General features: G+C 36.1%; 2 protein-coding genes across 4 annotated transcripts in view; both read right to left on the bottom strand.

Moving 5' to 3' along the window:
- LOC127497676 (CD48 antigen-like) lies at positions 1-27,532 on the bottom strand. 3 transcript variants are annotated; one of them, XM_051866350.1, is made up of 5 exons: positions 17,430-17,685; positions 9,546-9,806; positions 8,816-8,863; positions 8,172-8,429; positions 1-2,715 (listed from the first exon to the last, which is right to left on the bottom strand). In XM_051866350.1, the coding sequence occupies exons 1-5, from the start codon at positions 17,560-17,562 to the stop codon at positions 2,636-2,638; spliced, it is 780 nt and encodes a 259-aa protein (XP_051722310.1). In that variant the 5' UTR covers positions 17,563-17,685; the 3' UTR covers positions 1-2,635. The 3 variants fall into 3 exon arrangements, with proteins under 3 accessions (XP_051722310.1, XP_051722317.1, XP_051722303.1); XM_051866357.1 differs by lacking the exons at positions 8,816-8,863; positions 17,430-17,685 and adding an exon at positions 27,350-27,532 and having other exon boundaries at positions 9,498-9,806; XM_051866343.1 differs by lacking the exon at positions 8,816-8,863 and having other exon boundaries at positions 9,498-9,806; positions 17,430-17,645.
- The window catches only part of LOC127497660 (CD48 antigen-like), a 50,170-nt gene that overhangs the window by 1,626 nt on the left and 20,772 nt on the right, over positions 1-27,772 (bottom strand). Inside the window, exons 5-6 of the mRNA XM_051866317.1 lie at positions 23,503-23,720; positions 23,285-23,416 (exon numbers count right to left, since the gene is read on the bottom strand). Coding sequence (XP_051722277.1) covers positions 23,285-23,416; positions 23,503-23,720 — 350 coding nt within the window. The remainder of the gene's footprint in view (positions 1-23,284; positions 23,417-23,502; positions 23,721-27,772) is intronic.

Below are 27,772 nucleotides of genomic sequence, written 5' to 3'. Positions count from 1 at the left end.
TGATTATGTCAGAGATCAAATTTTAATAAGGAATATAGACATATTTTGATACAAAGGTACATCACATAATCAATTCTGATGGAAAATATGCCCACTCAGTCTTACAGCACAGAAAAGACACCAATGGTCTTACATTTGGAAATAATCAAACATATCAGAGCATATAGTAGGAAACATATAAATGATTAAAGAAATCAATACCATGTAAAAGAATAATACTATATTAAAAATAATAAAAAAATATGAGTAAAGACATTATCATAAACATTGACCATTTTGGATACACCTCTCAGGAAAGAGGATTAAAGGATTATTTCACTTTCAAATTAAAATTTCCTGATAATTTACTCACCCCCATTGTCACGTGTTTGGAATTTCTGTTTGCATTTTGATTTGTTCCTGTGTTCCTTTGTTAAGTTTCCCGCCAGTACTTTGTTTCTATGGTTACCTTCATTAGTTTAGTAGTGTCAGCTGTTCATCATTAATCATCTCGTTTCTGTTTATTATTTAACCTCCACTCTTCCTTGCACTCTTTGTTCAGTCTCTAGGCATCTTTACACAGCCGAGTTAAGCCGGGTCTGTACCTGCTCAAAATTCTGTGTAAAGACGCAATGGCGCATAAAAGCAGACCTAAAATACGCCGGGTCTGACCCACCTCAGCCCCTAGTATCAAAGGCGACTCTGATACTGTTTTGGTTCAGTGTAAATGAACGCGAGCTTGTGCCGCACTAAACTACGTCATTGTCGTGACAAACAAAAGCACACCTGTCAGCTCAGGCGGCGCGAGAATCAAAAGCGGGAGACAAAATATAGACCTCGCTTCATATTGTTTTAGGCAAATTAAATGTATACCAACAAGAGACCGTGAAGTAAAAGAGTCCTGTACTCACATCGCAAAGTCTCCGTTTGTAATCTTCCTTTGAAGAGGTGGATCACTGCGCTGCTACATTTCTCTCAGATACGGTAAATGCTTAACCCAGTCGGCGTCACTGTAATTATTGTTATGTTATATTCCAAAAATCCTCTCTTTGAGGATGATATTTTCACCCACACACGACGGTCTGGTGACATCTGCTGTCCTGCCTGAAATGCTAATGCTAGCATCATCAATGTTCGTTTGTTGTGCCAATGACTTTCTGGCTCTTTGAAAAAAACTTTCACCCTCTTTTAATCCTGTGGTAATGTACCCGGTGTAAAAATTCATAATTTCTTTATAGCACTTGATCCAAATGTAAAAATTTTATTAAGAAATAGAAAATAACTATCAGTACCACAGAATTACGACAAACATCAAAGTGTGAGATAGCTATAGCACGCAGTGGAAATAAATTTTTTTATTTCAAGTGTAATTTCATTGTTTATTTGATTATTTTTAAATTCTTAAAACTGTAGTTTTAAGCTTAAACATTTAAACATTGTTTCCCGTGATTTTAATTCCCGTGCAAATGCATTTATGCCGCTTCAGAGAAGCATTAAACATTCTGTGTAAATGCACATTTTTGTGATTTTATGCCACTACAGAGTTGGTTTCTGTGCCGCTTTTTCTGTGTAAAGATGCCTTCTGTTGTCAATAGATGTGTTTGCACCGTCCGTTTGCCTGCCTTTTACCTTTAATTAAAGTCTTTGAGTTTTGGATTACCTGTTTGACTCCAAATGGTTGAAGGTCAAAATGACAGTTTCAGTGCAGTTTCAAAGGGCTCTACGTGATCCCAGACAAGGAATAAGGGTCTTATCTGGAACGATCGGTCATTTTCTAAAAAAAATAAAAAACTATATAAACCATAAACTAAATTGTCATATACTATATGCTAGTGCAAGTATGTAACAATTAGTTCAAACTTTCACCTGTGGAGGGCAGTAATACACTTAGCAGCATCTACACTGCCGGAATTCTAATAGAGAAGAAGAAGAGAGCTAGTTCAAGACGATTTATGGTTAAAACGTATATCATTTTTAATTTTTTTTTAGAAAACGACTTATCGTTTCGCTAGATAAGACCGTCCTTATTCCTCATCTGGGATCATGTAAAGCCCTTTGAAGCTGCAGTGAAACTGTAATTTTGACCATCAACCGTTTGGAGTCAGTTGAAGTCCACTATAAGGAGAATAATCCTGGAATGTTTTCATCAAAAACCTTAATTTCTTTTCGACTGAAGAAAGAAAGACATAAACATTTTGGATGACATGGGGGTGAGTAAATTATCAGGAAATTTTAATTTGAAAGTGAGCTAATCCTTTAACTCAGGAGAAATCTAGTGGTCTGACTGTAAAAAATTGCAACATGTATGAAATAAGAAGTAATGTGTTGAGTATTTGTTTCCCAGATTCCCAGTATTTGACCCAGATTTAGTGTAGTCAGAACAAATGCAAAGATTTAACAAATAAATCTATTTTTAAACAAAAATAAAATATGGCCAGACAAAACTAGATGATGTATCTTGGTTTAATATCCTATTGACTGTCAAAATACATATTGTTTCTCTATATAAATTTTGCTGCTTATTTCAGCCCCTTTAATAATTTCCATATTCCAACATTCTTTCAGCACTAAAAAAACCTTTTCAGTTTTTTGAAATTAGCGAGATGGACATACCTTTTATTATTCTTGCAGCAACAGTAAAGGATCAAACCACAAATCACTCCCACAACACCAAACACAATAAACACAGATATGTAAGATGAACTGTAGGAGAGTGGGATGGTAGTCTATCACTTTCTGAAAAGTAAGAGATGAAGAACTGCAGTAATTAGTTTATTCATAGTAAACTTTACAGTCACTTAATTACAGTATCTACTGACATGACGCTTACAGTTTGTAAACCAAAAGAAGTTTGCATTGTGAGAATAAAGACGAGTAGATAATGCTCACTGTATGTAGCGAGCGGACTGCCCTATAGGTGTCTGTGCTCACTCCACTAGGGGTTTGGCCTCGTCTTGGGCTTGGACTAAAGGTATGTCTATTCAGGACATTTGTCTGGCAGCAGGATGGTCTTCGCAAAATACCTTAGCTAGATTCTATCCTTGAAATCCCTTCTTTTGCACTGCATGTGCTGTCTGTGCAATGGGAGATGGATGAGCCCTCGTTAGATGGCTGAAAGACCTTGTAGCCACGGCCCTCCTCAGCGAGTGGTTTCGACTAGACCGTATAGTCTGGTATGCTGCATAGTGTCTCCACCTGGGTTTCATTGTGGGACTATACACTGATTCTCTACATAGCTGTTCTTATTTATTTTGAACAATTTATTCACAGCACAACCTGCAGTGTTCTGTGTTGGGATTTTCATGGTGGTTAGGGGCTCCAGCTGGTGTTGCTTCAATCTCCTCTCATTGCATTGCACTGGTCTAATGTCATGGCCTTAGCAATGGCTTGGGTGGTGCTGAAAGCGCCGGCGCCGTCTTGGCCAATTGCCACCTGACTGGTTGAGTGTCTCCATTAGGTCCGGTGGCCGACCTAGGGAGAGCTTGGCGCTCTCCTGCCTTATTTATATATTATTCAACTCTTATTTTAGATTTGGGGATTGTGTAGTTTTTACACAGCTGGGATTTTATTTTTTCCCCAAAGTGTCAGCTGTGACACAATGACAAGAGATCTAAATCTAAAAGGAATGTCTCGGGTTACTCAACGTAACCATGGTTCCATGAGAGAAGGGAACGAGACATTGCATAAGTTGCTGTGTAAAACCTCCTAAGAGTCTTTACATGTACTGTATGCTCTTGCTCAGTAGAAAGAGACTGAGGCAATAGCACTTGGCGCTGAGCTATATAGCGGCTGGACCCACCTGTCCCTCGATCGAGTGCGCGAGCACCATTGGCAGGGGTTTCCCAAACACATTCCTTGAGCCTCCCCAACACTGCATGTTTTCCATGTCTCCTTAATCAAACACACCTGATTCAGATCAGCAGCTCAATTGGAGACTCCAAGCAAAGAGTATAGAACACAAGAGGCGAAACTCTGATACTTTTTGGGTAACAGCCACTAGGTGGCGCTTTGGTAGCGTGCCAGCCATTTTGGGGTGAAAATGCCAACTGAACAAGGACGACAGAATCCATCACATCTTAAGGCAGGAACACACCAAGCCGACGCAGACGAACTAGTGGCGACGAAAGCAGACTACGGGGTTGGCCAAACCGACAGCTGACGTCCGTTCTGCGCCTGCATAAGATGAAATGCCTTTCTGTACCAGCAGGTGGCAGTAGCTGAACAGCCAATCAGAATGATCAGATGGCCCGACGGTGCGGAACACACTGAGAAAGTTTAGTCGGCCGACTGCCGACCATCAGCTTGGTGTGTTCCTGCCTTTGTTCCACGCCAAAATCGGCGAATCTCACAGCCAAATCAGAAACGCAATAGAAAATTTCTCATATTCAGTAAATTTTATGATACCTACAGTAAATGTTGTATTGTCTTAGCCTGTATATGTTTTATGCGATCAGTTGTGGAATCCAACCATTACAACATAGTTAGCCTACTTTATTGAGTATTTCTATTTTATGCAACTTTACATATTTACTATTAATAGTAAATTAATAATTAATAAAGTTAAGATCATCATGTTTGTAGCGTGATCCATGGGATTAAAATGTACAATATATATTTCAGACCTAGTGGAGTAATAGTGATAGTAAATTACTCCACTAGGTCTGAAATATATATTGTACGTTTTAATCCCCCGGATCACGCTAAAAACATAATGATCTTATAGAACATGATGCATTGTGTCTGTTGTCCCATAATTCCCACTTTTGGGCACAAAAGTGTTTTTTTTTTGTTTTTTTTGTTTACATAGTCTTGCTTTAACAGACATTAATATAAGAAAACACTGCGAAAACAGTTTACTGTCAAGCTGCTATATTCGGTTATACATTTATTGTCCAACATTCCCACTTATTCTGATGCATATCCTTAATTTAATTTCATATGTCGGTATTAATTCAGTGTTTATAATGCTAATACTTGAACTTCAAAGAATTTTAACCCAAACTGACTGGGTTTCTAGAGAGCAAAGGTTTTGTGAAAAAAGTGGAAGACTTAAACACAAAGTCTGTAAAATAAACTGTAAAAAGGATTTGATGTTCACTAGTGATTTTATGTTATTCTGTGTTGCCATCATTCAGGTTGGATTCCAGCTTTAATTTACGTTTTTTTTTTTTTTTCTCAACACAGCAGCTGATATTGCCATAGAAGCTAGTTGGACTCATTGGACTGACGAATCGCTTTCACCCCAAAATGGCGGAAGCGTAGTTCTTTATGGAAGCACCTGTGTAGCAAATTTCAATTTGAAATGTAATATGCAAAATGGCAATGCAATATGTAAAATGGCAATGCAATTCTGTATTTAAATTTACATTTTCCATACTATTTGTGCAATGTTTGGAGCAAAATGATAATTAAAATTTAATAATATAATTTACATTTGCTATTTCCTACACTCGTTTTAACATATAATTTAAACATATATTTTAACGCTCTATAAGTTGCAAAATTGAAATGAAAATGTATTACAGAAATTGTTATATATGTTTAACATTTTCCAGCAAAAATTGTAGCAAAATGACCATTTAAATGTTATTTTTCTTAATTGCATTTACACTCACAGTTAAGACACTTGCGATTGCATTTTCATTAAATGTCCCGCAATGAATGTAGCAAAATTCAATGTGGATTTCAAAATGCATTTCGAGCCGATCACGTCTCCGCCCCGCCCTGTCAATCATTGCATCAAGGCGGGGCCAGGTGTTGCAAACATGGCGACAGCAGAGCTAAGAAGAGCGAGGCATAAACTGGCAGATGAAGCTGAGCAAGAACAGAGAAATGTCAGTGTTCCTGAAGATTATGCGCGTCCGTCAGTGATAGAACCAGTACGTTATTAGAAGCATAGTTATTTATAGATAGAACGTCTCGCAGAGAACGCGCCTGGCGCTCGTGCATCTTATCGTGAGGTGAGCGCGCTCGCGTGTCTGTAGAAGTGCTGAAACAGACGCATCGAGTGAGCGGTGCTTTACAACAGGCTACTTACTCATAGAAATAATCTTAAACAAGCTGTCCGAGATTATTGCTTGCTCTATGTTTTTCTTTTTATCGTTCTGATTATTGTTTATGCATCATTTATAGAAATGATAGAAAACACGATCATTTAAAAATAAAAAGCACTTTAACCAGCAGATGGCAACAGAGGAGCATTTATTGGCTCATATTAGACATTTCCTGTAATATTTTTTTCACACGTTTTGCTTTTGAAAAAATATTAAACATTATAAAATCAATAGCCTAGGTTTAAAAATAAATGTCAAGGTGAAGTATGAAGTACTCACAAAATCTCATGAAAAACAATAACTTTTCTTGTGCACGAATTACACAGAAAGCACCAAGCTCTCCTTCCTGACTATATTCTGATTATAAACTATTACACTATTGATGCTGTTAAAGCTACCTCAGGACATTGAAGATACCGACACACCAACAAGTGACATTTCACAGGAAGTCTTCCAGCTGGCTTATATTATTGCGGATGTTCTAAAGAACATCCTGTGCATATGGTCCATTGGTAGGCTACTAAAGAACCCCAAACTGTGCCAAGAAAATATCCTCCACACCACCTGTTCACATCAGACCAAAGTGCTTTCTATGTAAAAGATGGGTTTAGGCATCACCAGAGTTATTTTGGGGAACAGAAATTATTAATATTATTACTATTATTATTATTATTATTATTATTATAAATAACACTCAACATCCATATTGACTACACATCGTTTTATTAATAGGCCTATAAATGATGCATAAACAATAATCAGAACAATAAAAAGAGAAAAACATACAACCATACTATTTCTATGAGTAAGTAGCCTGTTGTAAAGCACCGCTCACTCGACGCGTCTGTTTCAGCACTTCTACAGACACGCGAGCGCGCTCACCTCACGATAAGGTGCACGAGCGCCAGGCGCGTTCTCTGCGAGGCGTTCTATCTATAAATAACTATGCTTCTAATAACGTACTGGTTCTATCACTGACGGACGCGCATAATCTTCAGGAACACTGACATTTCTCTGTTCTTGCTCAGCTTCATCTGCCAGTTTATGCCTCGCTCTTCTTAGCTGCTGCCGCCATGTTTGCAACACCTGGCCCCGCCTTGATGCAATGATTGACAGGGCGGGGCGGAGACGTGATCGGCTCGAAATGCACTTTGAAATCCACATTGAATTTTGCTACATTCATTGCGGGACATTTAATGAAAATGCAGTTGCAAGTGTCTTAACTGTGAGTGTAAATACAATTAAGAAAAATAACATTTAAATGGTCATTTTGTTGAATATATATATAACCATTTCTGTAATACATTTTCATTTTAATTTTGCAACTTATAAAGCGTTAAAATATATGTTTAAATTATATGTTAAAACGAGTGTAGGAAATAGCAAATGTAAATTATATTATTAAATTTGAATTATCATTTTGCTCCAAACATTGCACATATAGTATGGAAAATGTAAATTTAAATACAGAATTGCATTGCCATTATACATATTGCATTGACATTTTGCATATTACATTTCAAATTGAAATTGACCAAGACCTGAAATAGTTGTGTCAGACAAAGGAGAAATGCAAAATGTGCAGTGTTGGGGAGGCTCCAGGAATGTGTTTGGGAACCCCTGCAATAGCATGATTCAATCAGGCTTCAGCATTTTCAAAGAAAGATGTTTCCCCAAAAGCATCAGCTGTGATGCAATGACTCGTTCCCTCCTCTCAGGGCACATTGGTTATGTTGAGTAACCAGAGACGTTTTATTTCTCTAATGTAACAAACTATTCTTTAACACTCTATAGTGTTAGTGTTACAAAATAAACACTTTAGCTCTCTAGTGCTTTGAGGTTTTACCTGGAGCAGCTGTGCATGAAATGTAGAACTATGGCAGACTGAAAGCGATTGGCATTTTACAAACGTCATAGATAAAGTACTAGAAAATGACAAAATACAAACTTGGACATTTAAATTATTTGTTGCACATTTTTGTTGCAATTAGTTTATTCACTTTACAGTCACTTAATTACAGTATCTACCGGCATGACGCTTACAGTTTGTAAACCAAAAGAAGTTTGCATTGTGAGAATAAAGACGAGTAGATAATGCTCACTGTATGTACACACACATCTTGAATAGGAGATATTTACCTTCACAGAGCTGTTTGATCTCTATTCTGTCTTTTTTGCTGCTAACTGGGTTGCTATGGTTACAGATGATGGATTCCTCACTGCAGTTCAGGATGAGAGTGTAGATCTCATGTGATGTCACTTCCTCTGGAGAGCATCTGTTGTTCTGATAGCTGGAGTGAATCATGAGGTCATGAGCTCTGCATGTGAAGTTCACAGTACAGGAGTCACTGCTGGACCTGATTGAGTTTACAGTCAGAACAGGAGCCTCTACAGCATCTGAAACACACATTTACTACAAGATCAGAATCAGACTCACAGACCAGAGATGTAAAAAACTTTAAATGCTAGTTTTGTTGAATAAAGACCACAGTAGAGATGCAGTACACATTCAAATCTTAAGACAACACAAAATTCGTTTTCATCGCTAACTAAATATATTTCTTTAACCAAATTATTTATCTGTATTCTCTATGAAAACATTTGAGTAAAGGACTCCAATGTTGTTTTTGCTTTAATTAAAGTTGCAGAAAAACCTGATGAATTAAAAAAAAATGTGCCACAAACTGGTTTTAATGTGCACATTATATAAAGTGAAAATTAAACAAATTACTCATATGAATTATCTGCAGGAACACATTAAATCACACAGAAATCACACTCGCCTATAACAGATACTCTGTATGTAACAATAATTTTCTCTGATTCTCCTGCTGCTTTTGCTGTGTAGAGTCCACTGTCTGTCTTCTGCATGTTCTTCAGTGTGAGAGAGAAGGTTTTATCATTGAAATCCACTCTGTTCTTGTAGGAAGGGTGAGGTCTTAGTGTTTTAGATGCATGTATATATTTAACTATATTCTCTGATTTATCATTTCTCCAGGATAAATCATCAAACTCTGGTAGTTCATGTGTCTGTATATCCAGTTGAACAGAATCTCCCGTCTGCACAAACACAGAGATCTCAGCACTGAACCCTGAGGAGAGAGAAACACACAGTTCAACAGCTTTTGGATTTGGACCTATTTTATACCTTTATCTCACTGCACTCACATTTCATTAAATAAAAAATTAGTTTAATAAGGAAATAGTTACTATTCATTTAAGGCAATACATGCAGGCCAAATTTGGAAAAGAATGGGCAAAAATTAGTACTTCACAAAAATAAGTTTTTATATTCATGTAGCTATATAAAATACTCATTCCATGATATATGGTTTATAAAATATAATCATCCATTTTAATACAAATTTTTTATAGCTTTATGGGCTATATAAAGTGAAAATTAAACAAATTACTCATATGAATTATCTGCAGGAACACATTAAATCACACAGAAATAAAACTCACCAATAACAGATACTTTGTATGTAACAATAATTTTCTCTGATTCTCCACTTGTTCTTGCTGTATAGAGTCCACTGTCTGTCTTCTGCATGTTCTTCAGTGTGAGAGAGAAGGTTTTATCATTGAAATCCACTCTGTTCTTGTAGGAAGAGTGAGGTCTTAGTGTTTTAGATGCATGTATATATTTAACTATATTCTCTGATTTATCATTTCTCCAGGATAAATCATCAAACTCTGGTAGTTCATGTGTCTGTATATCCAGTTGAACAGAATCTCCCGTCTGCACAAACACAGAGATCTCAGCACTGAACCCTGAGGAGAGAGAAACACACAGTACAACAGTTTTTGGATTTGGATCCATTTTATACCTTTATCTCACTCCACTCACATTTCATTAAATAAAAAATTAGTTTAATAAGGAAATAGTTGCTATTTTCTGCTGTCTATCATCATTATATGTCACTTTGGCATTGCCATTCAGTTAATTAACCGAATTTAATGAATTGTTTGTAATTATTAATACATCTTATCACATACAGTTCATTTAAGGCAATACATGCAGGCCAAATTTGGAAAAGAATGGGCAAAAATTAGTACTTCACAAAAATAAGTTTTTATATTCATGTAGCTATATAAAATACTCATTCCATGATATATGGTTTATAAAATATAATCATCCATTTTAATACAAATTTTTAAAGCTTTATGGGCTCTACAGCACCAGCAGGGTACACTGGGGCTAAAGGCACATTTGACTTTTTTCTCTTTTAAACCACAAGATGGCACAAAAATTCAGCTCAGCACTTTTCTTAACAACCACTTTTGATGATGAACCTGGAAATTTGGCTGATCCTGTGCTAATATTTAATGTTTTTTAAAATGCTGTAGATTTATCTAAATGAGTACAGATAAAATTATTGACTATATTTTGAGACTTGTAAATGTTTTTCAGTTTTGTTCAAGGTAATTAAATCAACAGATTTTCAATAACGGAAGAATATGTAAAAGTATGGTATTTGGTGTAATTATAGGCACAGTATGTAGATTTTTCACCGCTAGAGGTCGCCTATTCAAAACAAAGGTGTAGCCTGATGACGCCAAGTTTGAGCGCAGAATCTTGGGAGATGTCGTCTTCACCTCACAGCCGGTGGAAAAGAATCGGGATGGGACTCGGGCAGAAATCATGTTCATGGATGAGATTATTAATGGTGTTGTAGCATGAAGCAGAGCAGGACCGAGTGATGTTGGAGCTGAATGAGGCCACTGGAGCAATTGCTAATGTGAGATGATCGCGACACACAGCTGGAAAGCAGCGGAACTTTTATTATGCCACAGTCACCACTTGCGCTTCTTTCAGTCATAGGCGTTACTTTCATAGGCATTTGCTTAGTAACTCAGTAACGTGGTGCACAACATGGGACAAAGGCCTTGTGGTTTGCCCCTTGTAAATCACCTTGTCTTTTATAAAAGTGTACTCGGATGGTGACTGTATGCCCTCTATGCTCTGAGTGTACAGCAAGTAACGGCTTGTCGCCAACATATTCAGAATCACCCGGCCAAATGTCCTGGCAATAAGAATTTCATAGTTATATACCCAAGTGCTCTCAACACCGTTCAGAGCTCAGGTTATAATGCTTCAAGTGTTTGATTCTCCTGAAATGATCTCTGACAAAAGATTTGAAAACAATCATTGTGCTCTTTTCGTGTGCTGCTTGCTTATGTGGATAACTATTCATCTGCTCCGGGCGAGCTAAGAAAGGCTATCCAGTGTCAAAGAAGAGGCTATCACACTGGAAAGTGGAAGCCATCTGTCTGGCTCCGTCTTCCTAGGGAGCGGACTGCCCTATAGGTGTTTGTGTTCACTCCACTAGGGGTTTGGCCTCGTCTTGGGCTTGGACTAAAGGTATGTCTATTCAGGACATTTGTCTGGCAGCAGGATGGTCTTCGCAAAATACCTTAGCTAGATTCTATCCTTAAAATCCCTTCTTTTGCACTGCATGTACTGTCTGTGCAATGGGAGATGGATGAGCCCTCGTTAGATGCCTGAAAGACCTTGTAGCCATGGCCCTCCTCAGCGAGTGGTTTCGACTAGGCCGTATAGTCTGGTATGCTGCATAGTGTCTGCACCGGGGTTTCATTGTGGGACTATACACTGACTCTCTACATAGCTGTTCTTATTTATTTTGAACAATTTATTCACAGCACAACCTGCAGCGTTCTGCATTGGGATTTCCATGGTGGTTAGGGGCTCCTGCTGGTGTTGCTTCAATCTCCTCTCATTGCATTGCACTGGTCTAATGTCATGGCCTTAGCAATGGCTTGGGTGGTGCTGAAAGCGCCAGCGCCGTCTTGGCCAATTGCCACCTGACTGGTTGAGTGTCTCCATTAGGTCCGGTGGCCGACCTAGGGAGAGCTTGGCGCTCTCCTGCCTTATTTATATATTATTCAACTCTTATTTTAGATTTGGGGATTGTGTAGTTTTTACACAGCTGGGATTTTATCTTTTTCCCCAAAGTGTCAGCTGTGACACAATGACAAGAGATCTAAATCTAAAAGGAATGTCTCGGGTTACTCAACGTAACCATGGTTCCATGAGAGAAGGGAACGAGACATTGCGTAAGTTGCCGTGTAAAACCTCCTAAGAGTCTTTACATGTTCTGTATGCTCTTGCTCAGTAGAAAGAGACTGAGGCAATAGCACTTGGCGCTGAGCTATATAGCGGCTGGACCCACCCGTCCCTCGATCGAGTGCGCGAGCACCGTTGGCAGGGGTTCCCAAACACATTCCTTGAGCCTCCCCAACACTGCATGTTTTCCATGTCTCCTTAATCGAACACACCTGATTCAGATCAGCAGCTCAATTGGAGACTCCAAGCAAAGAGTATAGAACACAAGAGGCGAAACTCTGATACTTTTTGGGTAACAGCCACTAGGTGGCGCTTTGGTAGCGTGCCAGCCATTTTGGGGTGAAAATGCCAACTGAACAAGGACAACAGAATCCATCACATCTTAAGGCAGGAACACACCAAGCCGACGCAGACTAACTAGTGGCGACGAAAGCAGACTACGGGGTTGGCCAAACCGACAGCTGACGTCCGTTCTGCGCCTGCATACGATTTTTCTGTACCAGCAGGTGGCAGTAGCTGAACAGCCAATCAGAATGATCAGATGGCCCGACGGTGCGGAACACACTGAGAAAGTTTAGTCGGCCGACTGCCGACCGTCAGCTTGGTGTGTTCCTGCCTTTGTTCCACGCCAAAATCGGCGAATCTCACAGCCAAATCAGAAACGCAATAGAAAATTTCTCATATTCAGTAAATTTTATGATACCTACAGTAAATGTTGTATTGTCTTAGCCTGTATATGTTTTATGCGATCAGTTGTGGAATCCAACCATTACAACATAGTTAGCCTACTTTATTGAGTATTTCTATTTTATGCAACTTTACATATTTACTATTAGTAGTAAATTAATAATTAATAAAGTTAAGATCAATATATATTTCAGACCTAGTGGAGTAATTTACTATTACTATTACTCCACTAGGTCTGAAATATATATTGTACATTTTAATCCCCCGGATCACGCTACAAACATGATGATCTTATAGAACATGATGCATTGTGTCTGTTGTCCCATAATTCCCACTTTTGGGCACAAAAGTGTTTTTTTGTTTACATAGTCTTGCTTTAACAGACATTAATATAAGAAAACACTGCGAAAACAGTTTACTGTCAAGCTGCTATATTCGGTTATACATTTATTGTCCAACATTCCCACTTATTCTGATGCATATCCTTAATTTAATTTGATATGTCGGTATTAATTCAGTGTTTATAATGCTAATACTTGAACTTCAAAGAATTTTAACCGAAACTGACTGGGTTTCTAGAGAGCAAAGGTTTTGTGAAAAAAAATAGAAGACTTAAACACAAAGTCTGTAAAATAAACTGTAAAAAGGATTTGATGTTCAACACTGATTGTATGTTATTCTGTGTTGCCATCATTCAGGTTGGATTTCAGCTTTAATACGTTTTTTTTTTTTTTTTTTTTAAACAAAGCAGCTGATATTGCCATAGGAGCTAGTGGACTCACTGGACTGCCGAGTCGCTTTCACCCCAAAATGGCGGAAGCGTAGTTCTTTATGGAAGCACCTGTGTAGCAAATTTCAATTTGAAATGTAATATGCAAAATGGCAATGCAACATGTATAATGGCAATGCAATTCTGTATTTAAATGTACATTTTTCATACTATATGTGCAATGTTTGGAGCAAAATGATAATTCAAATTTAATAATATAATTTACATTTGCTATTTCCTACACTAGTTTTAACATATAACTTAAAGATATATTTTAACGCTCTATAAGTTGCAAAATTAAAATGAAAATGTATTACAGAAATTGTTATATATGTTTAACATTTTCAAGCAAAAATTGTAGCACAATGACCATTTAAATGTTATTTTTCTTAACTGCATTTACACTCACAGTTAAGACACTTGCGATTGCATTTTCATTAAATGTCCCGTAATGAATGTAGCAAAATTCAATGTGGATTTCAAAATGCATTTTGAGCCGATCACGTCTCCGCCCCGCCCTGTCAATCATTGCGTCAAGGCGGGGCCAGGGGTTGGAAACATGGCGACAGCAGAGCTAAGAAGAGCGAGGCATAAACTGGCAGATGAAGCTGAGCAAGAACAGGGAAATGTCAGTGTTCCTGAAGATTATGCGCGTCCGTCAGTGATAGAAGTACGTTATTAGAAGCATAGTTATTTATGGATAGAACGCCTCGCAGAGAACGCGCCTGGCGCTCGTGCACCTTATCGTGAGGTGAGCGCGCTTGCGTGTCTGTAGAAGTGCTGAAACAGACGCATCGAGTGAGCGGTGCTTTACAACAGGCTACTTACTCATAGAAATAATCTTAAACAAGCTGTCCGAGATTATTGCTTGCTCTATCAGTATGGTTGTATGTTTTTTTCTCTTTTTATCATTCTGATTATTGTTTATGCATCATTTATATGAATAAAACGATGTACTCCATCTGGATGCTAATGAGTATTATTTAGCCTATATAATAATAATTTCTATTCCCAAAAATAACTGTTTAAATCCCTCTTTCACACACTAGAAAGCACCCCACCCAGACCGTCTGCTCTTAAAATTAACTGGTGATGTTTAAATTTCTCTCATCTCTAATTTAGAAACATTTTGGACAGCTACACAGAGTAGGGTCATTTTTCTGGGTCACAGCAACGAATTACATAGGCCTATTTCTTTTTAAAATATATTTTTTTCTTCTATGAAACTATTTTATTTTACAAAATTTTATTTAAAACTTATCAACTAATGTTTTTCAATATTGTACAAAAGCTATCATGCCACAAAACTCCAGCTCCAGCACATCCCAGTGCTCTACTGGACTGAGATCTGGTGACTGTGGAGGTCATTTGAGTCTAGTGAACTCATTGTCATGTTCAAGAAACCAGTTTGAGATGATTTGAGCTTTGAGACATGGTGTTATCCTGCTGGAAGAACCCATCAGAAGATGGTAATGTGGTCATAAAGCAATGGACGTGGTTAGCAACAATACTCAGGTCGGCTGTGGTGTTTAAATGATGCTCAATTGACCATATGCATGGTTACTTGGTTTTTGTTAAACCAGCTTGGGCATTTCCAGGGAAATAGTTGTCATTCTGAACTTGTTGTACATCGACACAAAACCATCAATGGTTGCTTTTTTAATGTTGTATTTATATTTTAATGCAGTTATCACACTTACCTCATATGCCAATAAACCAGTTTTACTGATTGCAATAAAGATGAAGCTAATGGGAATGTTTGAATAAGAAACATGGTGTCTGTATTTGGACACACACAACACAAGCAACATTTTTCCAGCACTTCAAATGTTATTTTTAAATGTGATGACCAAAAATATTTGTTCACCCTTCTGAGATTGTCCCATTTGTAAAACCGAACATTTCAAGATGTGGGAAATGCAACATTTGATAGAAAACACTATCATTTAAAAATAAAAAGCACTTTAACCAGCAGATGGCAACAGAGGAGCATTTATTGGCTCATATTAGACATTTCCTGTAATATTTTTTTCACACGTTTCGCTTTTGAAAAAATATTAAACATTGTAAAATCAATAGCCTAGGTTTAAAAATAAATGTCAAGGTGAAGTATGAAGTATTCACAAAATCTCATGAAAAACAATAACTTTTCTTGTGCACGAATTACACAGAAAGCACCAAGCTCTCCTTCCTGACTATATTCTGATTATAAACTTTTACACTATTGATGCTGTTAAAGCTACCTCAGGACATTGAAGATACCGACACACCAACAAGTGACATTTCACAGGAAGTCTTCCAGCTGGCTTATATTATTGCGGATGTTCTAAAGAACATCCTGTGCATATGGTCCATTAGGCTACTAAAGAGCCACAAACTGTGCCAAGAAAATATCCTCCACACCACCTGTTCACATCAGACCAAAGTGCTTTCTATGTAAAAGATGGGTTTAGACATCACCAGAGTTATTTTGGGGAACAGGAATTATTAATATTATTACTATTATTATTATTATTATTATAAATAACACTCAGCATCCATATTGACTACACATCGTTTTATTAATAGGCCTATAAATGATACATAAACAATAATCAGAACGATAAAAAGAGAAAAACATACAACCATACTATTTCTATGAGTAAGTAGCCTGTTGTAAAGCACCGCTCACTCGACGCGTCTGTTTCAGCACTTCTACAGACACGCGAGCGCGCTCACCTCACGATAAGGTGCACGAGCGCCAGGCCGTTCTCTGCGAGGCGTTCTATCCATAAATAACTATGCCTCTAATAACGTACTGGTTCTATCACTGACGGACGCGCATAATCTTCAGGAACACTGACATTTCTCTGTTCTTGCTCAGCTTCATCTGCCAGTTTATGCCTCGCTCTTCTTAGCTCTGCTGTCGCCATGTTTCCAACACCTGGCCCCGCCTTGATGCAATGATTGACAGGGCGGGGCGGAGACGTGATCGGCTCGAAATGCATTTTGAAATCCACATTGAATTTTGCTACATTCATTGCGGGACATTTAATGAAAATGCAGTTGCAAGTGTCTTAACTGTGAGAGTAAATGCAATTAAAAAAAATAACATTTAAATGGTCATTTTGCTACAATTTTTGCTTGAACATGTTGAATATATATAACCATTTCTGTAATACATTTTAATTTTAATTTTGCAACTTATAAAGCATTAAAATATATGTTTAAATTATATGTTAAAACTAGTGTAGGAAATAGCAAATGTAAATTATATTATTAAATTTGAATTATCATTTTGCTCCAAACATTGCACATATAGTATGGAAAATGTAAATTTAAATACAGAATTGCATTGCCATTTTACATATTGCATTGACATTTTGCATATTACATTTCAAATTGAAATTGACCAAGACCTGAAATGGGTGTGTCAGACAAAGGAGAAATGCAAAATGTGCAGTGTTGGGGAGGCTCCAGGAATGTGTTTGGGAACCCCTGCAATAGCATGATTCAATCAGGCTTCAGCATTTTCAGAGAAAGATGTTTCCCCAAAAGCATCAGCTGTGATGCAATGACTCGTTCCCTCCTCTCAGGGCACATTGGTTATGTTGAGTAACCAGAGACGTTTTATTTCTCTAATGTAACAAACTATTCTTTAACACTCTATAGTGTTAGTGTTACAAAATAAACACTTTAGCTCTCTAGTGCTTTGGGGTTTTATCTGGAGCAGCTGTGCATGAAATGTAGAACTATGGCAGACCGAAAGCGATTGGCATTTTACAAACGTCATAGATAAAGTACTAGAAAATGACAAAATACAAACTTGGACATTTAAATTATTTATTGCACATTTTATAAATGAGTTTATTACCTGTGGTAGAGATAAGGAGAAGGATGAAGGATGAAAACAGATGATCGACCCTCATTGTAATAATCACAAGATGGCTGATGTTTTGTTCTGAAGAGCTGAGAGAAAAAGTTGCAACACTCCAATGGATTCCCATAGGAACGGAGGAAAGAGGAAATTACACCGCTTGTGGCATCCGCTAGTTCCAAACAATAGTTAGTGATTGTTCCAGCACCGAAGGCCGCCCATTCATCCCAGGTGCATTTTTAATTTTATTATTATTTCCAAAGAAATGTTCATATAGCATGACAGAAGTACACAATGTTTCTTATAGGCCTACAATAATATGAGTGCTATAACAAACATTAAGGACAACATTTATTACGAGAATATCAATGAGAAAATTATTCACATACAGTAGGGTACAACGGGGCTAAAGGCACACTTTAAGAAACATTGTGCTTTTCACTACTCTCAAAGTATGTGATTGCAGGAAAAATATATATGTTTGTATTGGACATTGATGGAGCAACATATTTTGTGTGGGGAAAAAAAAAAAATCATAAAGTGGTTAATTTTGTTTAAAAATCTTATAAATGTATGAGGTGGTGAGGGGGGCCTTTTACCCAACACACAGGGTAAAAGGCCCCCCAGCATGGGGTAAAAGGCACACTGTATTCATACAAATACTTTAGCTAAAATAATAGTTTTTAATAATGACTCGGTTAATACTTGTTCAAAAGAATCACTTTAGCGAAGTTCACTGTAAAACATTTTCAGCTGGTTAAACTTAAAAATGTAAGTTCACCTGCCGCCTTAAATTTGAGTTAACTCAACTTGAAAATAAGCTGTGTTTCAACTCAAAAATAGTCAAGAACGCATTACTTTAAGTTAAAATTTAAACTTAAAATAATGCATTGTCTAGACTATTCGTGAGTTGAAACAAAGATTAACTTCAAGTTGAGTTAACTTATGTTTAGTTGAGATAACTCCCATTTTTAAGGCAGCAGGTGAACTTTCATTTCTAAGTTTAACCAGCTGAAAATGTTTTACAGTGTACTATTTTCTGTTTATTTTGATAAATAAAAGAATTCATTTTTGTTCAATAAATATACTGTCATTAAAATAAGCCTATGTAAAATATAAAAATAGATTTTAAAAATACAGAAACAAAATTTTAAAAAGTAAAGATTCTGAAAGCATTGAAGGAGATCCCATAATAGCCTACTTAATATAGATTTACAGTAGTAACAATAAATTATTTATTATTATGATATGATTAATATATTTTAAAATATGATTGTTTCATTATAAATATGGGTATTATCTCTAAGATGGATACCCAATTTGATATATGATATTTGCTATGTGAATCTAACCATGTCATGTCAACAAATCAAATGGAAAAGTTAGCCAGCTATTCATTATCATGTTAATTATTGTGCCTTTTGCACCAACATCAGCGGCGCTTTTTACCCCAAACACCATACTTTTACATATTCACCCGTTATTGAAAAACTGTTGCTTGAATTATCTTGAACAAAACTGAAAATCATTAAGAAGACCTTTGTCTGAAAATACCAACATTAATTTAATGGATTCTTATTTGCTACTTAAATCAACAACATTTTAAAACACATCAAATATTAGATCAAACTACCTCAGAATCAACTTTGCGTTGCTGCCCACGATCGCGTCAAGGATCAGACAAATTTGCACATGCATTTTGAAAAACTGATGTTTAGGAAAGTGTTGCGGCAAGTTTTTCTGCCATCTAGTGGTGTATAGGAAAATAATATCAAAGGCGCCTTTAGCCCCGTTGTACCCTATTAAAGAAGAGGAAAAACGAGAAAACAAAACAATACGTGTGACAGTTGGCGTAACAGACTGAAGACTCAGGGCATGAAATCCAAAGGAAAAAAACTTTAATAGGCCTAATCTTACTCACAAACCAGGAAACAGACAGGGGAAACGCCTCTTACCATAACAGTGATCAGACAGAGAATGAAAGTCAAGGCACAACTTAAATAGCAGACACAAACAAGGTAATTAATTACACACCTGAAACAAGTACAACTACTAACGGTTACCAGAAACTAAGGAGTGGCAGGAAACTGAACAAAGAAACGCAAGAACTAATTAAAATATGTGACAATACCTGCATACTCAAAAAAAAGTACGAATTTCGTTTTTTTGTTTTGTAAATCTCCTTAGTGCTAAAAGCTTTATGACTTGGAAGTCCTTGCAGAGTTTCAAAATAAATCTTCATGACAGTCTTGAAAAGGATATGTAAAACTTACAGAATCATCAAACTCTGGTTAACTCTAATTAAGTAATATTATAGGATTAACATAAATATGTGACTCTTGTCTATATCTTTTTGCCATAATAAAAAATAACATCTCTTTACTACGGAGCCCGGCACGTCACCTATAGGAGAAAAAAAAAACAATCCTTGCCGACGGTTTTGCAATCCGTTCCCTCAGGTTATAAACCGTGCTCACGAATTCTTAAACTGTTCCCTCGGTTTAACAAATCGTGCCCACGGTTTAATAAACCGTACCCACTAATTTCAAATTCGTGCGCTCAGATTTTGCAAACGTACCCTCAGTTTTTAAATTCGTTCCCACAAATTCATAATCCGTGCGCATGCTTTCGCAAATCCGTTCCCACGGGTTTGTAAAAACTGTACTCACGGATTTGTGGCACCGCCTCCAATCTTTGCCGGCAGATTCAACCAGTCACCTATTTAGGTGAGGGATGCATAGGCTTGTAAATAAATAAACTTTATTTTACAAAATGGAGAATTTCCTAAACTTCCATTCAGAATTCATTTGAGAATTTCCATTGTTTTTATCTTTTAAAGTCCATTTTGGGCAAAAAGCTTAGTATAATAAAATCACCAAAACAAGTCTTTATGTTAAGAATGAATAGTACACAAACATTTCTAAAACTGTAAAAAGTTTTTTTTTTTTTTTTTTTTTTTTTTTTAAATAAAAAATAAAGCATTCATTAATTATTTTATGATAAACATACTGTCTTAAGTGCACTCATTTATAGTCATAAATTAAAAATAATTGATAAATACATTTAAAAATTATTACAATAAATAATAATAATGTTGTTGTTATTATTATTAGCCTATTGTTGCATTTAAGGCTACATGCATTTAGAAGAAGAAAAGAGGAACAAAAAATTAAAAGTCAGTCATAATACACAATGCCAGGTTTATTATGCAATAATAATAAAGTGCTAAGATTATCAACTATAGTAATATAAACAAATTACTTTACCCAATATTGTACTAAGTTTTCTACAACTTTAGGGTAGGCTATATTATACTACAATATACACTACAGTTTACTGTAGTAAAAACTAAAGTATACTACAGTATTTATAACAGTTTGTTCCCTATAATTAATACTACAGTATGCTGTAGCATTCATTAACAAAGTGTTGTAAATACTATAATGTATACAGTATACTACAATTTACTATAGTAGGCTATGGTTTAAAAACACTATAGTATTTACTATAGTATTTTTTCACCTGGGGGAGTTTGCTGTTCTTCTTCTAAAATGAATCCGTGAGTACATTTTTTACAAACCCGTGCTGGGAACGGATTTGCGAAAGCATGCGCACGGATTATGAATTTGTGGGAACGGATTTAAAAACCGAGGGTAGCTACGGCTTGCAAAATCTGAGCGCACGGATTTGAAATTCGTGGGTACGGTTTATTAATCCGTGGGCACGATTTGTTAAACCGAGGGAACAGTTTAAGAATTTGTGAGCACGGTTTATAAACTGAGGGAACGGATTGCAAAACCGTCGGCACGGATTTTTTTTTTCTCCTATAGGTGACGTGCCGGGCTCCGTAGTTTTTCAAAAAAAGCAAAAAAAAAAAAAAAACATGAAGGCCATTTTTAGGCATGGAGTGCAGGAATCACTAATGAGTAAAAATGGCACACAATTGGCTGGAAAATTTTATTTATTGTAAAGTATTAGCCTATAAAAATTGACCCTGTACTACTTAACCAGGTTAGTCCCTCTGAGATTTTAAAATCTCTTGTTCAACAGAGACCTGGTCAAGAAGGCAGCAAACAAATTCAAAAAGCACAAAAACACTAATAATTACAGTAGCCTACATGATATTCAAGTGAAATGAGCGAAACAGTGAAGCACTCGTTCATAACATCTGCAGTAACTGATTGAAGTTCATTCACAACAGTAAAGGCCCGTTCCCACCAAGAATGATAACTATAACGATAACTATAACGATAACTGTATTTGCGTCCACACCAATGAATGATAATTGTCTGTTTATTCTAAGCTCATGCGCAGCAGTTGTGTACAACATGTTTTTGCTGTTCTTGTTGCAATTACATGGCTTTAACCAGCAGATGTCCTTGAATGCTATGTTTAGAGTGAATAGCTAGTGTAATCGATTTAATCTAACTACGAATTTAGCTGACGAAGTCAATATAGTGGAATAAAAACAACTCCTAGTCTTTTTCACTGCAGCTTCAAAGGAATCAAAACAATGTTGTTGAAACTAGCGCTGGATACCTGAGGTCATTTTAATGTTACACTGTTTGCTAGCCTAATAATCTCATCGTTAATACTTCTCACCGTTTATTCCGAGGGTATGACCAATTGTCTTCCATATATCCATTTTCCTAAAAGTATCCTTGTCAAACAGGGGTTGGCTTTTTCTGGACCTCGGTGATTAACTTCTCCGTAATGTCTTCTGCCATTATAAATGCAGATTCTGATTGGCTGTCAGTGTTTTATCGTTCAACAGCTGGAAAAAAAAAATCATCCTGAAAGTGATCCCAACTTAATACCTTAAGAGTATCTGTACACTTCCACAAGAGTGATGAAGTCAGAGAGTTAAATGAAGACTTTAACCTCTGTTTGTGAGTCCAGTCAATCATCAAAGTCTTTTTATCCAGTTGAGTCTGATCTTCAGCAGTCATGAGCAGATGAAGGTGTTTGGTGTCCTACTGTACAGTAGCTGATGGTGGTCCAGGTATCTCTTGTCATCATCTGTGTCTGAAGAGAAATAAATCAAACCATCACAGAATGTGAAACAGTTAATATTCAGTATTGGCTGACATGACATTTATAATCTGTGACGTCTGCAGGAATAGAGATGAACAGACATTTGAATCTCACCTCAACATCATCGTAGTCTGTATCATCACTCTGTTTGACACCTGAGAGTCAGAATGGAGGTTTATTTCACAGATTACAGCTTGTGTGGAAACATGTTTCTTTGTGTTTGATTGCTGTCAGATGTTTGATTTCTCTCATGTATCAGACTGACAGCCTTCAAGTTTAATATTGACCAGACTTCTGGATTCACTAGACAGATCTTACTAATAATAAAAGGGCATGTTAGATATTGTATTGTTGTTGTTGTTTTTTTTTTTGTAGCATCTCCTTTATATTAAACAAATATAAATTAATAAATTATTATAAAGTGTATGAAATTTGAAATAATGAGTTAAGTATTTATTGCCATGGAGCAGCACATATTTTAGAGTAGTCAGATTTGAAAATAAATATTTTGAAAAAGATCATTTTGTGTATTTTAAGGGATTTGCAAGGAATCTTTTATGTTGTGAAACAGAAGAAAAATGAACTATAAACAAGAAAAGGCCAGACAAAACTACAGACACAATGACATATCTTGGCTTAATATCTTACAGGCCAATAAATGTTCAGACTGCAGTAATCATGTGTTGTTTCTCTATTTAAACCTTATTGCTTTTTCACCCTTTAATTATTTTCATATTCCAACATTCTTTAGCTACTAAAGAAACTATTTCAAGTATGAATATGAAATCAGTTTTTCAATATTTGTGAGATGAACGTACCTTTATACTGGCAGCAACAGAAAAGGACCAAACCAGAAAACACTATCACTCCCACAACACCAGACACAATAAACATAAGCCCAGACATAGAATATAAACCATGATGAGTTTCGATTGGTCGTCTTTCATTATCTGGAAAGTAAAAGATGAAGAATCAAAGTAATCAGTTTATATAAGCAGTCTTGATTTGTGAGATAAAAATAAAAGCAGATATTTACCTTCACAGAGTTGTTTAATATTTATTCTGTCTTCTTTCCAGCTGACAGTGTTGCTATGGTTACAGATGATGGACTCCTCACTGCAGTACAGGATGAGAGTGTAGATCTCATCTGATGTCACTTCCTCTGGAGAGCATCTGTTGTTCTGATAGCTGGAGTGAATCATGAGGTCATGAGCTCTGCATGTGAAGTTCACAGTACAGGAGTCACTGCTGGACCTGATTGAGTTTACGGTCAGAACAGGAGCCTCCACAGCGTCTGAAACACACATTTACTACAAGATCAGAATCACAGTTTAACAGCCCAGTGATTCTAAAAAGCTTTAAACATTCATTCATGCTGTATAAATATCACATAGATGCAGTATACATTCAAACCTAAAGACAACATAAAGAATAAACACGACCAAAAATATTTCTTTAACCACATTTATCTGTATTCTTCATGTAAAACGTCAGAGTAAAAATCAGCAGGACTTTTGTTTTTGCTTTAATTGAAGTTGTTTAAAAAAACAAAAAAAGTTTAAATTAAAAAAGTGTGCACACTATATGAAAGTGAGAAATTAAATTACTCTTATGAATTATCTTTTATACTGGAACACATTAAATCACAATTGAGACTCACTTATAACAGATACTCTGTATGTAACAATATTTTTCTCTGATTCTCCACTTGTTCTTGCTGTATAGAGTCCACTGTCTGTCTTCTGCATGTTCTTCAGTGTGAGAGAAAAGGTTTTATTATTGAAATCCACTCTGTTCTTGTAGGAAGAGTGAGGTTTTACTGCTTTAACTCCATGTATATATTTAACTATATTCTCTGATTTATCATTTCCCCAGGATAAATCATCAAACTCTGGTAGTTCATGTGTCTGTATATCCAGCTGAACAGAATCTCCCGTCTGCACAAACACAGAGATCTCAGCACTGAACCCTGAGGAGAGAGAAACACACAGTTCAACAGCTTTTGGATTTGGATCCATTTTACACCTTCATCATCAACTCACACTCCTGTATTTGGTTGGATAAATGAGTAAATCATGAGGTTCATTGGTTCAGTAATTTGTTGGGGCTGTGCTCACAGTACTAATACAAATGTGGTTATATAAAGACAGGCAGAGGTCTGATTTCAACTAATGCAGCATTAAGACATTGGTCATATATTGTAATGTTTTATCATTTTTATATCATCACCAGCTGGCTGAGTTTTGTTAAGTGTCTCAGAGTGAGGCTCAATCCATGAATATAAAATACTTGTTTCTATGATATATGGACTATGAAATATAACTAAAATATCTCTAATAAATAAAACTGTAACTTTAGGGGCTCTAAAGCATCAGCAGTATCACTCCGTGATTTAACTCCTGGAAAACTGCTGTCTGTAAACAGATGAACATTTGTTTTTCGCTAATGTGTCAGAAATGATTCCTTAACACTCTGCAGGGGTGTCAAACTCATTTTAGGTTGAGGGCCGGATGGGAAAAAAAAAAAAAATGTAAGCATGTGCGGGCTGACATTCAGTCTACATTAATATTAACCATACAAACTACAAAATAATTGTTGAGAAAACTACAAAAACACACTGTTCTGTGAAAACTGATTTTTTTTTTTTTTTTTTTTTTTTTTTTTACAGTGATTATGATTTTTCACAGCTAATTTCGATTTTTTTTTTACAAGCAAATTATATATAAATGTAGCCATTTGAAATTAGATTAAATTAGAGGCAAACACTACATTTTAATCATGATGCACACATGTAGCATCAGTTATTTTTTTTTATTTAAAATTAGATTAAGATTTTATGCAAAAACAGACTGGTCTGACTTTTGTTTTGTGAAATTATGCTATAATTATGCTGTAAGACACGAGCACAAAACAAAAACAGCAGATGGACTGAATGAAAACGCAAATTCACTGTCTGACTGTAGGGGGCGCTGATGGAACAGCAGCAATATAGCGTTTCCTTGTTTACCGCTGTATACAAAGCAGTGCTGCACTAATAAACACTATAGGGAGGTAAGAGCAGGGTTGGGCAAAGATACGTCAAAATGTATTTTAAATTAAAATACCAAATACCTTAATTTTAAGTGTATCAAAATAAACTACAAAATACAGCAGCCACACCATGTATCAAAATAAACTACTGTATATTTGTATTTTAAAAATACTAAAAAAATACTTTTACAAGGGAGCATGAAATTTCTTCGCAAACCTTCAATCAGTTGGACTATTTGAACTATTACTTCACCATTACACTGACTTAGGTGATTAAAGGGATAGTTCACCCAAAAATGAAAATTATCCCATGATTTACTCACTGTATATGATCTTCTTTCAAATGAACACAATCAGAGATATATTTAAAAATATCCTTTGTCCTCCAAGGTTTATAATGGTTGTGAATGGGGGGCGAGATTTTGAAGCCCAAAAAAAAGTAATCCGTACGACTCCAAGGGGTTAATAAAGGTCCTCTGAAGCAAAGCGATGTGTTTTTGTAAGAAAAATATCCACATTTAAAACTTAAGAAATTCAAATAACTATTTTCCGGCGAATCACCGGTCACGGATTATAAGTCTAAAATGATCCTTTTTAAAGAGAAATGTCGGAGGATTTCGATATAAGAGAAGAGGAGCTTAAATGTTGCACAGCTCTATTTATTTTAACCACGAGAGGCGTCTAAGCTTACGCTACTCCTACATCCTGCGTCATACATCGTGTCAGGGGATTATTCATTTTGGCACAAGTCGACTTGCGCATTCTGCGTACGGTCGTCCACCGGAAGCTAGTTATTTGAATTTATAAAGTTGTAAATATGGATATTTTTCTTATAAAAACACATGATTTGCTTCAGAAAGCCTTTATTAAGCCTTGGAGTCGTATGGATTACTTTTTTATGGATGGATGCATTATTTTTCAAAAATCTCAGATTGTGTTTGTCTGCAAGAAGATAGTCATATACACCTAGGATGGCTTGAGGGTGAGTAAATCATGGGATCATTTTCATTTTTGGGTGAACTATCCCTTTAACATTAAACTGTTAAAAATTATAGCAATTTCTGCAAAAAAAAAAAAAAAAAAAAAATTGTACCTTGACCACCTTCTTTCATATGGATCAATTTTCTGTTCTGACCTCAAGAAGTCTGGGCAAACTACTGAGCAGGCACCAATCAGAGGCTGCATTTTTATGATGTCATCATATTTCACAGTATTTTAAAACTACAAGAATACAAAACACTAAAGTATTTTGATACAAAATAATAAGCCATTTTCATCAAATTTCAAAATACTATTTCACATTTGAAATACATATTTGAAATACATGTATCATAAATAAGCTACTGCTCAACCCCAGGTAAGAGGACAAGAAAATGCCATTGAAACTATTCTGAAGACAGTTCCCTTCATAGATACATATTAACCCCATACCCCCATTTCAATATATTGTCTGGCCTGTGTTAACGTCCTGTTTACAGACTTCGTAATCATAATATTCCTATTCCCACACAAATTAAATTTTGGGAAATGACTGCAAAGCAGTTTGTGTGCAAGTACGGTATAGAGATCGGCCAAAATAAAACTTGAAATGTTTCGATTTATGGCCTATTTTCTTTTATTGTTCAAATCGTGGGCCGTATGTTTGACACCCCTGCTCTAGTGTTAGAAATGTTAGAAACGATCCACTCTTTCTCTCTAGTGCTTCAGTTTGTCATCAGGAGCAGAAACCGTTCATGAGAAGCAGAACTATAGCAGACTGAACATGATGCTTTATACAAACATCATTATAGATGAAGCACTTGAAAACAAGACATTTCACTTATTTATACACATTTAATAATTGACTGTATTACCTGTGTTACTGATGAGGAGAAGAATGAAGGATACAAGCAGATGATCTACTGCCATTGTAACAAACGTCAAGATGGCTGAAGTTGTTCTTAGAACAGGAAGTGGAATATGTTGAAGTGACGCTCATGTATCCTCTTTATAACTCCTCCACGTACGGCTCACTTCAGTTTTTGTCATGATCCTCTGCTAGCTGGACAATTATTAGTTTAATTAGATTAGTTACATTACATACATGTAATGCTTGCAAAACAAACAAACAAACAAACAAACAATAAATAAATAAATAAATAAATAAAGCAAGATATGTTTACAATTTAAGCAAGTTACGGCCCTTTAATAACAGTAAGAGGAGGAACATCACTGTGTTACATTGTTCCTTGAAAAACAGCCTCTTTCCATATAGATGAGACTAGAAACTATGAAAA

Source organism: Ctenopharyngodon idella, chromosome 2, assembly GCF_019924925.1.
Source record: "Ctenopharyngodon idella isolate HZGC_01 chromosome 2, HZGC01, whole genome shotgun sequence".
Lineage (NCBI taxonomy): Eukaryota > Metazoa > Chordata > Actinopteri > Cypriniformes > Xenocyprididae > Ctenopharyngodon > Ctenopharyngodon idella.
The sequence above is the reverse complement of the archived record's forward strand: the minus strand, read 5'-3'. Positions and strand labels throughout refer to the sequence as shown.